The 19241-nt window shown below is 40.2% G+C and overlaps 3 protein-coding genes across 7 annotated transcripts; 1 reads left to right on the top strand and 2 right to left on the bottom strand.

Annotated features, from left to right (window-relative positions):
* Nucleotides 1-24: 24 nt before the first annotated feature.
* On the top strand, nt 25-4463 carry LOC119020821 (transmembrane protein 43). 2 transcript variants are annotated; one of them, XM_037100512.1, is made up of 12 exons: nt 25-179; nt 1073-1219; nt 1345-1479; nt 1747-1841; nt 1954-2003; nt 2108-2177; nt 2266-2336; nt 2443-2570; nt 2687-2761; nt 2897-2998; nt 3105-3219; nt 3315-4463. In XM_037100512.1, exons 1-12 carry the CDS (start codon nt 162-164, stop codon nt 3515-3517), a joined length of 1209 nt encoding a protein of 402 aa, XP_036956407.1. In that variant the 5' UTR covers nt 25-161; the 3' UTR covers nt 3518-4463. The 2 variants fall into 2 exon arrangements, with proteins under 2 accessions (XP_036956407.1, XP_036956406.1); XM_037100511.1 differs by having other exon boundaries at nt 3102-3219.
* Nucleotides 4464-5478: 1015 nt separating this feature from the next.
* Nucleotides 5479-9612, bottom strand: LOC119020841 (transforming protein RhoA). Of its 2 annotated transcripts, none has more exons than XM_037100547.1 (5): nt 9468-9612; nt 8303-8478; nt 6955-7075; nt 6313-6443; nt 5479-6229 (listed from the first exon to the last, which is right to left on the bottom strand). In XM_037100547.1, the coding sequence occupies exons 2-5, from the start codon at nt 8456-8458 to the stop codon at nt 6056-6058; spliced, it is 582 nt and encodes a 193-aa protein (XP_036956442.1). In that variant the 5' UTR covers nt 8459-8478; nt 9468-9612; the 3' UTR covers nt 5479-6055. The 2 variants fall into 2 exon arrangements, with proteins under 2 accessions (XP_036956442.1, XP_036956443.1); XM_037100548.1 differs by having other exon boundaries at nt 8303-8460; nt 9468-9583.
* A 2908-nt stretch (nt 9613-12520) lies between these two features.
* Nucleotides 12521-19082, bottom strand: LOC119020838 (cytokine-inducible SH2-containing protein-like). Of its 3 annotated transcripts, none has more exons than XM_037100542.1 (3): nt 18913-19082; nt 14940-15090; nt 12521-14752 (listed from the first exon to the last, which is right to left on the bottom strand). In XM_037100542.1, the coding sequence occupies exons 2-3, from the start codon at nt 15070-15072 to the stop codon at nt 14247-14249; spliced, it is 639 nt and encodes a 212-aa protein (XP_036956437.1). In that variant the 5' UTR covers nt 15073-15090; nt 18913-19082; the 3' UTR covers nt 12521-14246. The 3 variants fall into 3 exon arrangements, with proteins under 3 accessions (XP_036956437.1, XP_036956436.1, XP_036956439.1); XM_037100541.1 differs by lacking the exon at nt 18913-19082 and adding an exon at nt 16812-17148; XM_037100544.1 differs by lacking the exon at nt 18913-19082 and adding an exon at nt 16990-17139.
* Nucleotides 19083-19241: the final 159 nt, after the last annotated feature.

Genomic DNA, 19241 nt, shown 5'->3' with positions numbered 1-19241 from the left:
GTCCTCGTGCGTCAAGCTAACCAACCGTAGAGACAACTACTAGCCAATCAGAGGTCGAGTAGGGCGGGGCATGATTGTGCTGTGCTGTGCCGGTGTTGTGTGAACGTTCTGTCGTTTGCATCTTTGTTTTTCAGGACTGGGAATTTTAAGAAGTCAGAGAGATGTCTTCAGCACAGACAGTAAGTGCAGTCAAAGTGCTTTAAATGCTAATCATAGCTGTTGCAGGACTTTGGTTTGAAATAAACATTATCGGCACGTTTACACTTTAATCACCACCCTCCCCTGTCGTCATTCCTTCAGATTAAACTAACACACGCAAGCTAACTTCCTTGATTGTTTATTTGCTACATAACATTAGCTAGCGAATACCTCAGACTGTTGAACTTCATCTGTACTTGAAAAAGCATGTAGCAGCTTTCGACGAGACATGTTACTAAACGAAGTTAGGAAGTAAAATGGGCACATTGCAAAAGAGGTGTGTAAGTTGTTCACACCCTGTGTCAAGGGACACACTCGCTTGACACAGGGTGTGTGTAAACTTGCTACTTTCACTATCCTATAAATGTATCCTACCCCTCATTCTTCACTTATCGTTCACAGCAGAATTGTAAATCTATCTGCAAGTAATGTTCAACATAACTTCAATGAAAGGTTGGTTTCAAGACCTTAAAAGCTTAAGTTAAACATTTTAAAGTTTATGCAATGATAAAACGTGGACATAATTATGTATAAACAAAAACCTAAAATGAGCCTAAAAATTTGATTTGTTCTAGTTTTGCTCCACCATCAACACTTAATGAGTTAGTGTTGCATGTGAGAAATGTAATACTTTTGACAGCTTTAAGTGAGGTTAATAGTTAATATACTGCTGTCATGGCATGTCTCACCTGCTCCTTTAGTGGAGGCAAATATAAACCCACAGTCCAGAATAACCAGACATTTGCAATATGGAGAAGATAAATTAATTTGATGTTCCCCTCACAGCCAACAATATTATCCATCTTTCTTCTGGATACAGAGCTGTGGTTGTTTCTGGCAATAAACCTGAATTGTTTTTGCTTGATTGTCTCAGTTTCCAGGTACAGGCCCAAACCAACACAAGCGTGTATCTGCTCAGTCCAACCCTGGCTTCCTGGAGCGATTGAGTGAAACTGCAGGAGGGACACTTGTCGGTGTCGGGCTGTTTTTCCTGTCCATTTATGTTCTCTTCACCAATGAGGTAAGAAACAAAATCAAAGAGGGAACAATTTTATTCATGAAGGTTGCATCTAAGCCAAATTACACACTATTGAAATCAAAGTCACTCTGTAACTCTGCGCCCACTGTAACTGTGTCTGTGCTCAGGGACGGGCTCTGCAAACAGCATTGTCCCTGGATGAGGGTCTTTCTCTGGTTGTGCCTTTGGATTCTCGCTCCGGCCTCGACCTGCAGAACAACAACCATTTAGTTCATCTGTCTGCACAGCTGCGAACCTCACAGGTAGGCTGTACTGTGTATTTGTAGGTTTGACCCTGTTGTGCAGAACTGCTCTATTAAATGTCACATTTAATACAGAATATTTTCTATTCAACACCTTAAACGCCACAAATCCATCTTTGCATTTAGTCTCCACTTAAAACCTATAATCTGTGTATATCTTAGACATTGTAATTTGCATTGTGGAGCATTTCCTTCCCTTTGTCTTGCTGTCTTTTGGATGACATAAGAACTAATTCAGCTAATCGATGTGCACCTGTGTTTGCATAGCCTCTGCATGACCCCAACTACAGAGTGGTGGTGCAGGCAGTGAAGCTGAAGAGGCAGGTGGAGATGTACCAGTGGGTGGAGTACCGGGAGAGCAAGTGAGTCTGTTGTCTGCATGTCAACATTCAGGGTGGGGGCAGGTGTTAAACCTTTGTCTGGAATATGGAGTACTGTTCGCCTGAAGTGAGTTTGTTTTGTGACTCTGTCCAGGGACTACCAGGAGGACGGTGAGACCAAGACTGAGACGACGTACACCTACAGTGAGTTTTTTTTTTTACCTGTAGCGTAACCTGTTAGTATTTGATACCATGTCATGCTTGACTGGTTGAAGCTGAACTGTTTTGAAATGACTCCCTTTCTTTAGACACCGAGTGGAAATCAGAGTTGATCAACAGTCGTAATTTTGATAAGGAGATCGGTCACCAGAACCCGAGGTATTCTGATGTTTCTAATATAATCCTGTTGTATTTTCTGGCATAAGAAATAACATTTTTGTGTACTGATTTAATCTTTGAATTTCAGTGCCATGGCGGTGGAGAGTGTCACAGTGGTGGCTCCTGAAGTCAGAGTTGGATCTTTCCTTCTCTCTAAAGGTATTTGACACAAACACACTATAGAGCTTAAACAGAGGCTGTATTGTTTGTCACGCTCTTCAGAGTTTACGACCAGTTAATCAGTTGGTTGTTTGGTTGTCCTCAGGTCTGGTGGAGCAGATCAATAACTTCCAGACACTGAGCTTGAGGCATTTTAATGCCTTTAACTTGGACCCTTTTCTCAGCATCGATGATGATTATTTCTATCACACCCAGTACCCACGCAGGCCAGAGGTGAGCATCATAATGTGAATTTCCCTCACAATACAGAAACCTTTCCTCTGATGGGTTACACACTACACAGTGGGGCAGTTATTGAGTTGACTTTTTGTTTGTTTGTTTTTTATAAGGTTGGGGACGTACGTGTGAGATTCTCCTTTGCTGGTTTGAGCGGTGAGACGACTCATCTTGGCCAGGCTCAAACTGTGAGTGCTGCAGATATTTGTCTTATTATTTCAGGCCACATTTAAGGATCAGTTTCTACAGTCCACATCATTTTAAAGCTTAAATTGTGGCATTCCCCTTGATATGCTGATGTATAAATGACAACTGTTTTTCAGGTCAGTATTGTGGCCATGCAGAGAGGAGAGCAGCTGATGCCTTTTAAGACCAAGTCAGGAGACACTCTGGAGATCCTGTACCCGGAGGAGCTCACTCCAGAGGTCACTTTGGACTTGATCTTTGTCATTTTAATCAGATTAGTTGTGAAATAAGTATGTTCTAACTAGGTTCTGCTAGTTGATGTACTTGTATTGTTTCCTGTAGGAGGTTTTTGCCAAAGAGCACCAGTACAACAGAATGAAGACATGGGGACTCAGGGCTGCAGGCTGGGCCCTCATGTTCCTCAGTATTCAACTGACCATGCGAATCATCTACACATTGGGTAAACAAACACTCGCTGCTGCTGTACATCCACATTAGACAAGGGTTTCTTTCCCTGCATCTCATGCATCTTCCTCTCTGCTGTGTGTCCTACAGTGGATTGGGTTCCTGTTCTCAGAGAGCTCGTGTCCGTGGGGCTGAAGATCTTTGCCATGTGCGTCTCCTGCTCTCTGTCTCTTCTTGTCATCGGAGTCGGTTGGCTTTTTTACCGACCGTTAATTGCTGCGGCTCTGGGAGCATTAGCTCTGCTCCCAGTGTTCCTCGTCCGCTCAGGGTTTCCAGCCAAAAAGAACCAATGACTTGTACACTGATGATTATCACAACAGTTTCTGGTGCCTGGCTGTAGCCGTCCAAGCAGAGGTGTGAGACAGTGTGTACAGCTGATTTTGTCCACTGCCGGGTTACAAACCAGGACTGGCTTTCTTGGCTAAAACAGACATTGTACAGCAATAAATGTATTCTGATCGACTTGGTTTAGTCCACAACATAGACTTGAACATTATATATTTTTTCATGAATATACATAATGGGCATCATTTGATCTACCTGGAGATATATTTATAGATAAAAGAAAAATGACCGCTGCTGATGTTGTCCCATCAGACACCTTCATACAGCAAATGTTTCAAAATGATCATCCACCCACAAGCCTTCACTTCATATTTTCATCCAAATTCATCTTCATGTTTTGTTGCAATGTAGGATTGCTGAAGTCACATTTAAACTGTAAATATAACTTGCCAAAGACGTGTTGCTCCCTCTACAAACCTTAACCTCAGTTGCCATTTTCTTAGGTAGCCTGAGGGGTTTACAAATACATTTAAGCTTTATGTCCATTTTGAATGTTGCCTTTTGTGGGACTGTTGAATTGTATTATGTTAAACCAAAAGGTAAATTTTACTGCACACTCCATGTAAATAGGTTGCACAAAATAAGTTTCAGTAAAAATTGAACAGTTTAGTTTAAGCTGGCATTTCCTGCTGATCTGCAGAAAAGAAATGGCTTTCAAATTTGACTCAAGTTGCTCATATCATCAGGGTTTTGTTCATGAATTAAAAACTGAGTGACATGAGGTAATGCAAAATAAAATTTAGTTTTCATTTGGAAAATGATGAATGCCAGTGCTTATTCGACTTTGTGTGGAAAAATATACTTGGTTAAATACCAAAGAACTGTAGAAAGGCAATCCTATTGTTTGTATGTAATGTATGTTAAATAAAGCACTTTTTTTGTGTGTCAACTTCAGACCAACATGACTTGGCTCATGTTTCCAGTTGGTGTGAAATTCAAGTCAAGCCTGAACATTAGTCACAGTTACAGAAATGCCAAAGACCCTGCTAATTTAAGAAGTATCACCATTAGTTTGTCCACTAAAGAGAAAACACCATGTTTGTTTTCCACAGTGGCTAGCTCAGTCTATAATTTCTGTCTTCATTAGTCATTAGTAATGTAAGACATCTTTATAAAAATTGTTCACAAAGTAGATCGACACTTTTGACCTTTCAAATAGTGATATCAGCATTAGAAAAGTCTCTGTTGGACTGTATTGATGATGCAGGCCTATATTAATCTACTGTGTCAATCATGTTTGCTGAGTGCCCTTGAATGTGCACTTTAGATTTCTCCAACTTGAGTCAAACTCTCAGATACATGTGTTGTTACCTATGTGCCCGACCATCAGGGGTCAGAATTTCCAACCTCCAACCTTTAAGTGTTACAGGTGCACAACACCAAAATCAGACCACAACAAAATTATGTTTCCTTAGTAAGTATACAGACAAGTGAACCATCAGGAGTGCAGCCTCTTGACATACGATATATAAATAGAGAAGGGAAATTTACAAAAGCTACCAGATGCCACTTTTATACCCAGAACCAAATCTACATATATTCCATTCATTAACCCAACACAAATACATCCTGCACCTTCCATGGGTACAATTGTTGCGTGAGGTCACACAACTGCTCTCATGCAGTCAGGGTACATGGATCTAGCCCAAGTTGACAGGTGGTAATTTTGACTTTGAGAGATGATATATTGTACTTTTCTTGTAGGAGGTTGGACATGTTTCAGCTTATGAGTTGTCTGGAAAGCAGCACTCGATTAATTTGCAAAGACTGATGGTGTAAAACTGACTGTTCATGCTGATAAAGTTCTGTCCTTGGAAATGTTTCACCAAGGCCCTGCTTAAAAGCTTTATTCTGTATCCAAGCAGCACTAAAACTCATTCAGTGTTTATGGAGCAAGTGATACAAATAATCAAGATTCTTACAAAGTAATTTATTACACAAAACACTAAGTTTCCATTTGCGTTTTAACAAAATGAGTTTCCAGTCTCATATTGTGCATGTGGTCATAATGCACATTGGATTTGTATCTGAAGCACACAAACAAATTTCGACTTCATGTGTGCATCTGTTTGCTGAAATAATTAAAGGACTATGGGTCACAGTGTACAGGTACTTCACCCTAGATGGCTGTGGAGACATTCCTCAGATCAGCAGGCAGGGCTTAAGCACGTAACTGTAGTTGGCAGGTATGACACAACAGGTCCCCTGGCTGATCTCTTTGATTACATAGTACATGTTGATAAAGGAGGTTTCAGTATGGCAAATTTACTCATGTTAAAGTACAAAAAAGTAGTTTCCATAACCTCAAAATTGAATACTGACAGAACCTGACTACTTTTGCTTAAGACAAAAAAAGTAAAAGCATTACACCTTTAGTAAAAACTGGGGGAGAACAGTCCTTTGTGTGGGTGTGTTTGGGGGTAGGTTTGACCTAATGCTCCTTCTTCTTCTTCCCCCCCTGTAGGAAGCAGTCCTCGTGCCCCCGTTTACAGTAGGACACATTTACTGCTCTTCTTTCCCCGCCGGGCCTGTAGTGCAGCCCTGGTGGCCATCTCGAACACTTCCCTCACACCATCCTTTGTTTTTGCAGAGCACTCCATGTATCCAAAGGCACCGATCCTGTTAGCCATGTCCCGTCCATCCTCTGGTTTCACTGGTTCCTAAAGAAAAAGGTTGGGAGAAGTTTTAGGAAACAGGTTTACCACTGGGGGGCTGTTGATGTGTTTTGTTTTGACATTTTTACCTGCTTCATTTTGGCAAGCTCCCTCCGAGTGTGCTCATCATTGCGCAGGTCCTTTTTATTTCCCACCAGGATAATGGGAACATTAGGGCAGAAGTGTTTCACCTCCGGAGTCCACTTCTCAGGAATGTTCTCTAAATAAGGGGACAAAAGACACCACCAGTCAGCAGAGACACAGCTACAAGACACTGTGAATCAAATAGAGCAGAAATCTACTGTATCTAAGATGGAGACAGTCCTTGATGCTGAACAGGTTCCTCGTGAATTTCATTACATGATAAATGCTTGTTAAGTGTGTGTTTGAGCAATTGTAATATACGGGAATGAGCAAAATAAGAGAAACATGATCTGATACAACCAGCAGAGGATGAGTATGCTAATATGCTTCCTCATGTCCAACAGCTATACCTGTTTAACAGCTTTGTCTGTGGTATGTTTCTTAAACATATCATCATCAGTGCTATTTTTAAATATCCAACTGGTCCGTCTACATCTCTCCTGTTCATTCAACAAGTTAGGAGTTACAAATGAAAACTTATATAATACGTTTTCTTTAGACTTTCTAAATCATGACATTTACATGTAAACAAGAAGAAGAGTACCACAAACATTAACATACACAGTCAGCTCTCTGTCTCAACTTACCAAGACTGTCAGGGCTGTCGATGGAGAAGCACATGAGAATGACATCAGTGTCTGGATAGGAGAGTGGGCGCAGCCTGTCATAGTCTTCTTGACCTGCTGTATCCCAGAGAGCTAACTCGACCTGCCATGAGAGTTGACATGTTATACACCACATGAAACTGAACTACGTGCAGTGTGCTTCATGTCTACAGATTGGAGATTATTCTGACCAAATAAAGGCATACAAACCAACATCCTGTATTCAGAGATACTCATCCCATCCCAACCACACCCCATTAATAATGACACTGGTTAACCATTTTAGTGAAACAGCACCTTAACGGTGATACAAAAACTTTGGACAGCAAGACATGTTCTCTCAATGCTGCTCTTTGCAATAACAGTCATGCAGCTTTTTATATTTGCAGTGAGCAATTCTGGAGAAAGTTTTCTCTTGCCCAAAATCAACTATATTTCTCCAAAACTGCTTGCTATTCCTTTATTTGTGACTGGGACACTGATCCATCAGGATGGGAAGATGAACAATTACATGGCTGAAATCCATGTTTTAATAAAAAGTCTGGCATCCAATCTTACATTTGAATTTTGTTTTGGATTGAAGGTATATTTCACTGCTAGCAGTGGCAGAAATCACTCCCTTGTTAATCATTCTCTTCTGCAAAACAAGAGTTTCACATAATCACTGACGGGTTTTGTGCAAATGTGATTTTTGCATCTATAAAATCAGATGTGTTAATGCCACGCACTGTCAATAGAGAGACATTTACATACTATAGACTCTTTTTTTTGTTCCACTGTCGGAACTGTTAAATGGTAGAGGATTAAATTCTACATTTTAGTCTATATTTTAACAGTTTCTTGCATTTTATGGACCAAACAACAAATCTATTAATTGGGAAAAAATAATAATAAATAAATTAATAAATAAGAATAGATGCTTTGATCAGTAAGTAGCCGTACAATACGTATTGTAACTTTGACTTTGGACACAGTCTGGCAGGGCAGAATAGATTCATTTGTGTTATTCAAAACGTCTTCCTCAGAACTTGCATCAAGGAACCATATTATTTCTCAATTAAAACAAAGTAGGAGTAGACAAACTGAGCAAGAGCTATTATTGAGACCAACATGTGCTTTGTCAAATTCTCAACAAACCTTTCATCAATCCAAACACACAGCACAGGTTAAACTGTTAATTTAATGAACACATCAAACACCAAAACACCACTGTTGGTGAGAGGAATGGGGAAGACAGTACAACCCACCTCCGGATGTTAATGCAAGCAGATGCCAAGTTACATGCTGCAGATTCTGGTTTGAAATGTGGGAAGACCGAATGTATTCTTACCTGTTTGCTATCAACTTCAATGTCAGCGACGTAGTTCTCAAACACTGTGGGCACGTAGACTTCTGGAAACTGGTCCTTACTGAACACAATGAGCAGACAGGTCTTCCCGCAGGCTCCATCTCCAACTATGACCAGCTTTTTCCTGATCGCTGCCATAGCTGCAGACAAGAAACAGACTGCGGACAGAAAACAGCAAAGGTTACAACGCGAGGACACTTTATCTCTAACAACAGGGAGGGTCATTTTATTGCGTTCGGGCATTGTGCAACTACCACCACTGTAGTGTACTGCGAGAAACGATGAGCAGTCAGTAACCTTCAGCTGTGTTGACACAACGCCAACACGTCTGAAACCAACACCCGAGGCTAACTATTTAGCTTCATGTAGCAACATCGCAAGTCGGACAGTCAACTACACACTGGGTTCTATATAAGGTAACACACACAGATAGCATAAAAAAGTTGAGAGCACACGACTTTTATGTTGACTTTGGCTGGAAATCTAAGTCAGACGAGGAAGCCTCGTCCATGATGATACATTTCCGCTCCGGTGTGTCTCACCCATCCCGGCGTCAAGTCTGACAAATTATTCTTTAAGTTGCTTCTATATCACCATCAATGCACAGAATAACCTAATAAATACCTTAACATATTGGTAGGGCACACTAAAATATAATTGGGAGCCAGTACAGTGGGGGCTGACCTAGATTGTACTGAGATAAGATGTTCTGTTTACAAAAGACTTGAAGCTAGTTACTGTAGCTAACGAGCTAGCTTTTAGCCGGATATGCGACTGATGCGTTAAGTTTTCATCTTTGTAGCATTATTTGAAGCTAGAGCCGGATACATGTGCGATATTTATGATGAGGCACATACAATCCCACGGCGTTGTTTTTGGTTCCCATCTGAGTAGTAAGCCAAACCTCGCCTTTTCCCCTTTAGAGTCAAACCCGGTACAGCTAGCTAAATAGCTACCAAGGCTTAGCTTAGCATAACGGAAGTCACTTCGACCTTATCGGTCCGTTAGCCAGAGCTAGCTGGCTAGCGTAAGCAAAAGATCGGACGAAAATATACCTTAACGAAATATATATAACCATATTATCGCCAATAGTTACACTGACGGGGTACTACGACCTACTCGTTGCTTGTATATGTCACACGCTTACCAAATAGTTGGTTTAAAATCTATCCAATTGATTTCCAAGTAGTGCTTTGTTGGCCTCCGTCGCTGCTCCCTGACTGCGCTGCTGCTGCTGGAGGATTAACAGGAGGGAAGTGAGGGGGTGGGGAGAGGACAACAATACACCATCCGACCAGCATTTATATTATACTTTATCAATGTGAGGAAGTCTTTCCGTTTTTATTATATTATAATTTCTGTGTTTCTATGGAGGACTGAAAATGTTAAGAAATTGACATATGTATATATAAAATACAAGTATCCATTAATGTATAAGTATGAAGTGTGACATAAATACATATTTCTGCTTTTAATAAATTAATTGATTAAATATATTACATACAAATTTATTTTATCATTTAATTATCTTTTTTGTATTTATTTTTTAATTTATAAAAGTTTACATCTACTTAGTGATTCACGTATTTATTCCAGTCTCTAAGTCTGTTTCTCTTTTTCAGAATGTGTTTCTGCTCTTCAGCTCACAGAGTAATACAGAGGGAGTGGGTGGAGGGAGTGGGTGGAGGGCCCCTCAGCCCACTGAGGTTTTCTGTAGGAGCTTTGCAGGACAGTCTCTGCACCGGGTGTTCACTCTCCTTGGAATCAGAGGGTTACAGGGGAGAGGAACCACCAAAAACACCAAGAGGGGTGGTATATATTGTAGTGCATATGGTCGTGGACTGATCACCCCCCGTTGGTCTGGGTCGCCCAGGTGAGGGTAAAGATCAAAGACCCAAAATATCGTGTGACCCTGGATTCATCACTGATGTGTCCAAGTTGCATCAGGTGGTGTTTGAGAAACCTGCTTTATTATGTAAATAAAGGGGCTGTCAATAAAATTGTATCATGGAGTCAAAATGTCACCTATTGGTTTATCAACATCAGTTTGTATAATGGCATATTCATTTATTTCTATGCAGCCATTTATATATTTCCTTATTAATTTCTGAATTCAGCAGTTTCATTTCTCCTTACATTGTGCAATTTGACAGACTTTGTTTTGATTTTGTCTTGTTTGGTCTCAGATAATTATAGCCCCTCTTATATAAACAATACATTTTGCAGCATAATGAGCAGCTGCTGTAAATTACAGTTTATTGGCCCATATACATTATATATTCTCTCTATCTATGCGTCTGTTTACCTTCTTGTATATATTTTACTATTGCTGTATATAGTTTGACTATTTTTACTATTTTTCATACTATATTTCATGTTCATTTTATATTTATTTGTCAAACAAAGAGCTGCTATCTGTGTTTCATTGTTTTCTAAACTATGACAATAAACATCTATTCTATTCTTGAAGGTAAAAATTACTGCATTTTGGAACAATTCAAAAGTGTCATGGTGAAAGTGACCTTTGCAACTGGCCTTTATGCTCCGGGGCAAAAATCATCTGTTGCCCTTTTAACAGCCCGGTGTTCGCCCCCGTCTCTGAGCAGTGTAAGTTATTCCTGGAATTATTCTATAAATGGCAACTGGTTGTTCTTTTCAAGTTTGAATATTTTTCCTGATGAATTGCTGATTACTGTTTGGTAATCTGATGACTTGAAGCACAAAAAATATTTAAAATATTTTATGTTTTTCACAGCACAGGTGCCACTAAAAACTTTGAGTCTCAATTGAGTCATCAAAGTGCGATGCTAGTGGTGTGAAGCAGAATGCCCTCAAAGGGCCTTGACCCTGAAGCAGCTAGATGTAATTCAGCCATCATTGATTGTATCATTTATACTTTATACTTTTCCTACAGTGAAAAAAAATTGTACTGTACTGTGACAAGGCCTATTGCAGCTAAATTGTTAATATATATATATATATATATATATATATATATATATATATATATATATATATATATATATATATATATATATATATATATATATATATATATATATATAAGATGAAAACTTTTGTAACAGGGTCTCAAGTTTAATCTTGTATAGTGGATATTGTGCTTCAGTGGGGTGAGTTGACGTAGTTCTAAGAAATGATCCTTAACTGTGGTGGTGCAAATTCTCTAGCTATTAAAATTACAATAACCCAGCTGAGATGCAGTGAATGTGGGGCCTTATCGGCCTGGATCCCCTGGGGACCGTCCCTGTTCAATTAGTTATCCAGTCATGTGAGATATTTTCCATTTTAAGCAATTACTACTCCCTATTTCTGAGGGAAATATTGTACTCTTTAACTCTATTTCATTTATTTTAGTAGTATATTATCAACCGTTTATCCATGAGGGTCGCAGGGATGTAACCGCTTTATCCCCTTTTTCAAAGGGTTGCGGGGGTTACTGGAGCCAATCCCAGCCCTGCATTCGCCCAGAGAAAGGGCCAGCTCATCGCAGGGCCCTTACTGATGGCAGAGGCCGCCACGGAAGGTGCCAAATGCACGTCTGGGGTTCAGTATCTTGCTCAAAGATACTTAGACATGCAGCTCAGTTCCCCCCCAGGGGAGCCGAGATTCAAACCAGTGACCTCCCAATCACTAGTCGACCTGCTCTACCCACTGAGCTGAGCTCTACAGCCAGCTACAATTTTATTATATCCTGATCTTCTAAAAAATGTTGCTCTACTACCTAGAAGTACGTAAGAAGTTCAAATTAGGCTAATTATGAGCACAGTGAAATGCTGTTTACACTTTTATGCATCGAAAATGAGAATGGCAGTTAGTAGAGTGAATACCTCTGCCAAGGTCCAACAGTCCCCTTTGATTCAGTAAAGCCATAATCCAATTTTAAACTTGACAGGCCTACATAACTCGACATAACTGTTTAACAATGATTTAAACTCACTTGATCAAAATCTACTCACTAATAGTAACCAGCTTACTTAATATGCCTGATTTCATGCGTTATTCCCCCGAGAAATCAATGAAAATGTCAAAATAAGCCTTATTTCATAATATTAAAGACAGTGAGAGAAAAATTCCTGGAAACTTCCCTTTTTATGAATCCGCACCAAAAGTTAATAAGGTTCATTCTGGCCTGAGATCAATCCTCCTTTTATTTTTCTTGGAAATCCACTGAGTAATTTTTGTGTGATTACGCTGACAAACCGACCAACCACATACCAAACAAACACACAAACAAACACTAATGGGGGGAAAACATTTCCTCCTGTGCAGTTAATTCTAATTCAGTAATCCAATATAATAATAATGTAACACTCTGGAAGGATCAGTTGGATTACAAGACCTTTAGGGTTTAATACCTTAAGCACTTTACTGACTTTACACTGCGGCGCTGCTACGTTAACGTACACGATCTGAGCCCCTCATCCACTACTGTGAGTATGTGGTGCGAAGCAGACATATGCATTTAGTCTAACACTGCATTAAATCTGCATGAGAGACGTTATAACCATGTGGTCATAATCGTAATGACTGAACTGTCCGTCATCCGGCACATAGATGATGTAAAGATGCCTATACTGTACTGATGAGAGAAGTTTTTTGAACAATCTGGATAGAAACATAACTTAAACATCTCAGACTGATGCTGAAAAACACACACACACACGCGGGGAGAGAAAGAGAGAGAGAGAGAGAGAGAGAGAGAGAGAGCCTGTTCTCACTTGTGGCAGCAGTGTATTAATAACTGCAGCTCTTTACTCTAATCCTGATAAGAGGTTTTCTCAGCACTGCTCAGTTCAACCTCCTGGAATCAACTCAGGCGTGTTTCCATGAAAACAGCAATACTAATACCTCACATTCATCTGCATGTTTCACGTGGGCAGTCATTCAGCTGTGAAAAAAATAAAAACACTTTGGGGGGGGAGAAGAGAAAAAAAAACATTTCTGAGGTTTATTTCTCTGAAAATCCACAGGCATGTGTGACGCTCTTCTGGGAACAAAACCAGTTTGTAAACAGATGTCCTTTAATAGCTAACAACAGTTTTCCACGAACGGCCGTTGGTGTCCGTGGTTGTGACAGGGCATGTTTTACCTCTTCAAATGGAAGATATCTGATATTTGAAAAGGGTAACAAACAAACAACAAAATACACACTGTACTCCATCCTTCGCACGCATGTGTTATCGATGTTACCCTCAACTGTTTACTGATTCTTATTTACACTGTGATTGGATTTGATCAATAAAAACCCTGACGTGCAGGGTGTAGAAGAAGAGAGCCATCATCCAAAAATAATTATAAGAACACACACGGTGTGTCAAGATAGCCACAGCACTGAAAAACAGGACGCAAGTGCATATTTAAGAGATTTTGTGGTGCTAACAGGTTGTTAGTTGAGATCACTGCTGGCCCGGCCACGTTTTCATCAGCTTCACTGATTTCATAAACATTGCTTTGTTGGACACTCTTTGCCTTCACATGGAGCACTGAAAAATGGAGCTCATAAGATGGAAACCACAAATGATTTCTAATGTTTAGGCTGTGTTGTGGGACCGCTGGGCTCAGACATGCAAATAACCGTCTTACTGGTTTGAAATGGAGCAGAGGAAGGGAGAAAAACTCATGCTGACATCATGGAAATAAAAACGGCTTCACCGCGGCTCAAACACACACATACAAAAATAATAACAATAATTTAAAAAAAAACAAAAAATGTTATTCTGGAGAACAACAGTAGCTCTGTAGTGAGACTGAGTTCATTCTCCAGTAGTGACGTACATCTGAGGATCTCAGTATTCTCCTGCTGGGCTCATCTGTGGCCTGGGGCGTCACGCTGTCCCAAATTCGCAGTGTGTGTTCATGGAGTGTGACCCTGCCCCTGTGTCCTGCACCAGAGCCACGGAGACCCTCATATGTGGAAAGGGTAGTCCTGCAGGTAGCGCAGCAGAGGCTTTGGGAGTGGCAGCTGCTCGGGGCAGCTGGTGTGTCTGTTGATGGTGAGGCGCGCCAGGTGCTGCAAAGAGGGGAAGGCCTCCGGTTTGTGCAGGGGCTGCATCAGCTTCAGGGGCACGCTGCTGTCTTTCGCCGTGAGCTTGGCAGGGTTGGGCTTGGTTTTGGGGTGGATGTCACTGGACGCCTGACCCTGCGGCGTGTGGCCCGAGCCCATGTAGTGTTGTATGAGGCTGAGAACGTCCGGGAAGGACTGCAGGTGAGGCAGGCCCGGGGAAATGGAGTCCAGCCAGAAGGAGCCCTTGCTGTACTCGATGCGTATGCTGGTCGGCCCGCTGCGGGTCTTCACCGACAGGGCCAGCATGTACTGAGGGTGACTGCTGTCCCGCATCAGAAACGTGCCTTCAGACCTTTTCAGCAGAGCTTCCCTCGCTTCACTGGCTGAGATGGATCCCCAGTACCAGCCTGCAACCAGACCAGATGGTTTGGATATCAGTTTGTTTGTTTTTTTTCATATTGCTCCGAATCTTTCATGCAGTGCAACATCAGCCCTCTCTAAATGTCTACCATATGATTCACACATAAGATGGAGTCAACACAGACAGACAGATTTTGAATTTACAGTCAAAATCAGTGAGTCCTGCTGATGTACCTGAGGTCTGGAGATACTGGAAGGTGGTGGTGATGCAGCGGAGGTCCTCTGCTGGGTCCCAGGGAGGAGGAGAGGGATGTGGGCAGCATGAACCTCCTTCATGATGGAAAATGGGTACTGTCCGGGCAACCATGTCTGACTGACAGCAGCCCTGTTGACATAATAAATAGCAACATTAGAGCATCAATAAAGTATTCGTTTACATGCTAGGTGCAGGCTTATATTGTAAACTGCTCTAAGTAATACAATATTTCATCTTAAATGATGGTGAAGGCAATCCAGACAAGAAATCGTTATCAAAACAAGGAAGAATATATTCAAAAAAACCTTGAGTTGCATTCAAAAATCCAACATGTTTCAAGTATTAGGCCGTCATCAGGCCTCCAAACAACAAGAAGCCACAGCTAACAGGAGCATCAATTTGAGCCAGACAATTAAACAACAGGTGAAACAAACGCAAAATGTGAAGACAATGAAAGAGGAAGAGATGCCACAGAAGTTAAAATGCTGACAACATACCAAGCAATGATAAATAATGATAAATGAGTTGGTTCGCACAATTTTATTTGAGATTGTGCAACAATTTCTGAGACTGTCGATGGCCTGAAATAGACTTTCACATAAACAAGCAGTCTACCAAACCAGCAATCCCACGAAAGACAAACATGTAGTTATAAAAAAAATAAAAATAAAAATCTTATAATGGTCATCAATAGTGAAGTTATAGTTAATTAAACTTGATGGTTAATTCACATTTAAAAAACAATTAAATGCTTTAAAAACCATTCATCATGCAGATGTTTGTTGTAAAGTTGCAGCTGATGTTTATAAATACTGTCCAGTTCATCTATAAACATTATTCGATGGTCATCATAAAGTTGCAACTGATGTGTATAAACCTCAGTAGTTGCTTGGTAAATGGTTTATAGAATATTTTGTTGTTTGTTAAGAGTGAAAAACTATACATTCAAGTTGAATTAACTATAAATGTACCATGTATTAATAAAGGTAAATGTAAGGTACATTATAAAGTGTAAGTATAACACTAAAAACATGAGCAGCTCTCTCCAGATGGCTAGATGTTTATTTGTTTAGTTGTTGCATCACTTTCGACTACAACAGGACAGAGGCGCTATGATTTTTATCTTCCAATTTATATCTTTACAACAAGTTAATGTTAGTGTGCCATCAACTCTTGGAGTATATTTACATGCTCTATACATCATACATGACGTAAGACATCGCAGTAACATGTTGAGCTGTTGTGGCTACTGATTATTGTTGTTCTCATCTGGAGACCATCAGACTTTATGTTTGATCTGTGTTTGCCTGTCCTGGCTTTATGTCCTATCTGTTTTTCCTGAGTCGCGCTGTAACTTTTTTTCACATCAATAATTGCTGTTTGAAACGCAACACTCACTTGATTTCAGACTACAGACTAAAAACTACAGACGAAAGCTAGCATGTTAATTAAAATGCACTGTGTATGGGAAAATACACTGTATAAAATGACGAAATAAAACATATAAAATAGAAACATTATATTGTATTACATTATTACGTTATAGGCAACACAGAATTTTAAAAAATGGCTAAGGTAAGCCTGGGACAAAAAAAACAACAACACATTTTTAAAATAATGCTAGAAAAGAGCAATTCAACTCAAAATAACAAGGCAAGCAGCACACATGGAGATCAACCACTCCTGTTTAAGAGCCAATTTAGAAGTAACAAGCTGAGACGCAGACTATAAATAAAGTCATTTGCAGACCCAGGCTCACTGTCTTATATTCATTTTGGCCTTTTTTTAAAAAATCCATAAAGTTTAATTCTATGAAACAGCAAATCAAAATATATTTCTGTATTTCTTACCTTAAAGCGGGGAAAATCATAAGGATCTCCACCAAAGAACAGTCCATGAAATAATCGAGCAGTCTCTCACAGTGAATCAGTAATTACCACGGCTGAAACATGTTCTTCTAACTCTGCGTCTTGTGGTGATAATAATATAATAATAATAATAAAAGAAGAAGAGATCTCCGTGAGTCACCTGCAGCGAGCGGAGCTGTGAGCCTGACCGGAGCTCTTTATTCAGTAAACTGCACAGAGAAAACAGCTCGGTTCAGTCCGGCTGACTGACTGACCGACTGGCTGAGCTTCCCGGAATCTGTTTCCAAGAAAGGTTTTGTGTTTCGGCGCCCGCAGTGACAGACAAGCTGCTGCCTGCAGCCTCACTGCGCCCCGTCAACACAGCGGCCACACGCGCCACTTCCGGCGCCCCTTTCAAAATAAGATCCGAGTAGGACGCTTTGTGAAGAAGAACTTTGAGCCTTTAAAGTAGCTCTGGGTCTAGATTTCTCCGGTGATTTATCATAGCTTTAATTCATATATATGTATAAGTGTGTCTTCACTGACTAAATGCTCTTAAATTGATCCAATACAACCGGATGATCTCAATGTCATTAACAACTATCACATCCATATCTCTTTAGTGTCTGTTTAGACTTTTTAAGGGTACAATGTGATTGTCTTTTTTTGGTCATTTGTTTGTATAGAGTGTATATAGTCTTTGTTATTTTTCATGTCATTTTTCATTATCCAACCTGTAGTTATCATGTACAAGGTGTTGTGACATTTCGGCTCACTTGACCATTCAGGAGAGAGGAAGAAGACTCAGAGACACCGATGGCTTACGCTGAGATAATTTATAAAACAAGATCTTGGAGGAGCAAAATAACATCACATCTGTCTAATAATCCTCCCGAGCCTTCTCAAGTGTCCAAATGATATTTTACAGCTTCAGGAGGCAGTGCTTCCCTACATGGTTATCTGTTTACAGAGGTGGAAAGTAACAAAATACATTCAAGTTTATAGCAGCTGAAATTGCGTTCACAACAAGTCAAGAGAACATGTTTAATTTTGTATTTGAGTAATATAGTTTGGGTACTTTTTCCCTCTCTGTCTGTTTAACAATAGCAGGCAGGGGTGATGCAGAGTCTCTCCCCTCTAGCCAGAGGACTAAGAGGTAAAATAGGTCAGGGACACTAAGTCTGCTAACATAGATATATCGAAGGCCTCCTTACGAGGTTTACGCAAACAGTTAGCTTAGCCTTGGCTTGGTTCCTTGGATATCTGTTCTGTAGACATATCTACAGTAGCTTTGAGTATCTAGGTTGCAGAGACTATGAGAATCACTATCATTATCCAGACTTCTGACATCTGAACAAGACACATATGTTTGGAGACATCACGTCCTGGAAAGATCATATTTCTTCACCAACACAAGGCACACATCCTACAAGTCTATTTCTTGTGGTTATTTTTATTTCTATGTATTTGTATGGGTCAATATAGTTTCGATCCAAAACATCCACTCATTTTTTCAGTTATCTTATATTGTATTTTGTATATTTTATTCTTACTCAATTGTATTACTTAGTATATTCTTTCTATTTGTATTTCTTAAAATGTCTGTTATGTTTAAAAAGAAGAATCGAATGTTATGTAAAACATTTCCCCCTTAGAAAATACTTCTGCCTCTGATTTCTTCATCTCTTTATTATGGAGGGGCGCAGCACTCCTTCCTGTTTTGTCGGTGTTCGCTCCGTCTGTCTTGATGCAGCTGCTGGTTATAATGCGTTTAGTGCTGCATTTGCGTGCAGTCGAAATGCGGCTTTTTTTTTTTTTTTCAACCATTACACATCTGAATCCTACTATTGTATAGCTTCAACATTAAAACACAGCTGTGTATGACTTCACATAAAACCTTCTAGTTCACTTTCAGCACACAGGCATGTGAGTGAGGATCATTTAGTTAATATTGAGATGTGAAACAGTAATATTTAATACGATATACCTAAATGTATTCCCTTATAAGCCTCCCTCTCTCTCTGCAGGATCCAGTCCGTCATCCTCTGACCAATAACCCGTCAGCCTTTGATTTTTCTAGCTACATGATCTTGAAGAAAATTACCTGCGTGGTTGACTTGTTTTCCTGGAAAAGAACTGAATTGGTCGTGCCAGAAGTCAGTGTGTCTTCGCAAAGTCAAGTTTCATCATCATCACCCTCCCCACAGTTCCCATGTGCAAAGATAATGACCACTTGAAAGCTGCCATTCAGCCCCGAACCGCGTTTTCTGAGAAAACTGTTCCCATCGCCCGTCTTTCCCGTGAGGTCTGAAAGCAGCAGAGCTGAAGGCTTCTGAGTACACCGCCTTCCTGGAAAACGCACACAACAAATTGACCTCTGCTGCTGAGCTGTGATCCCTGCTGCTGGCCTGCATGACTATAGGATATCACACA

The sequence above is a fragment of the Acanthopagrus latus genome, chromosome 6 (assembly GCF_904848185.1).
Source record: "Acanthopagrus latus isolate v.2019 chromosome 6, fAcaLat1.1, whole genome shotgun sequence".
NCBI classification, from domain to species: Eukaryota; Metazoa; Chordata; class Actinopteri; order Spariformes; family Sparidae; genus Acanthopagrus; species Acanthopagrus latus.
Note: the sequence above shows the minus strand (reverse complement) of the source record. Positions and strands in the feature narration are given on the sequence as shown.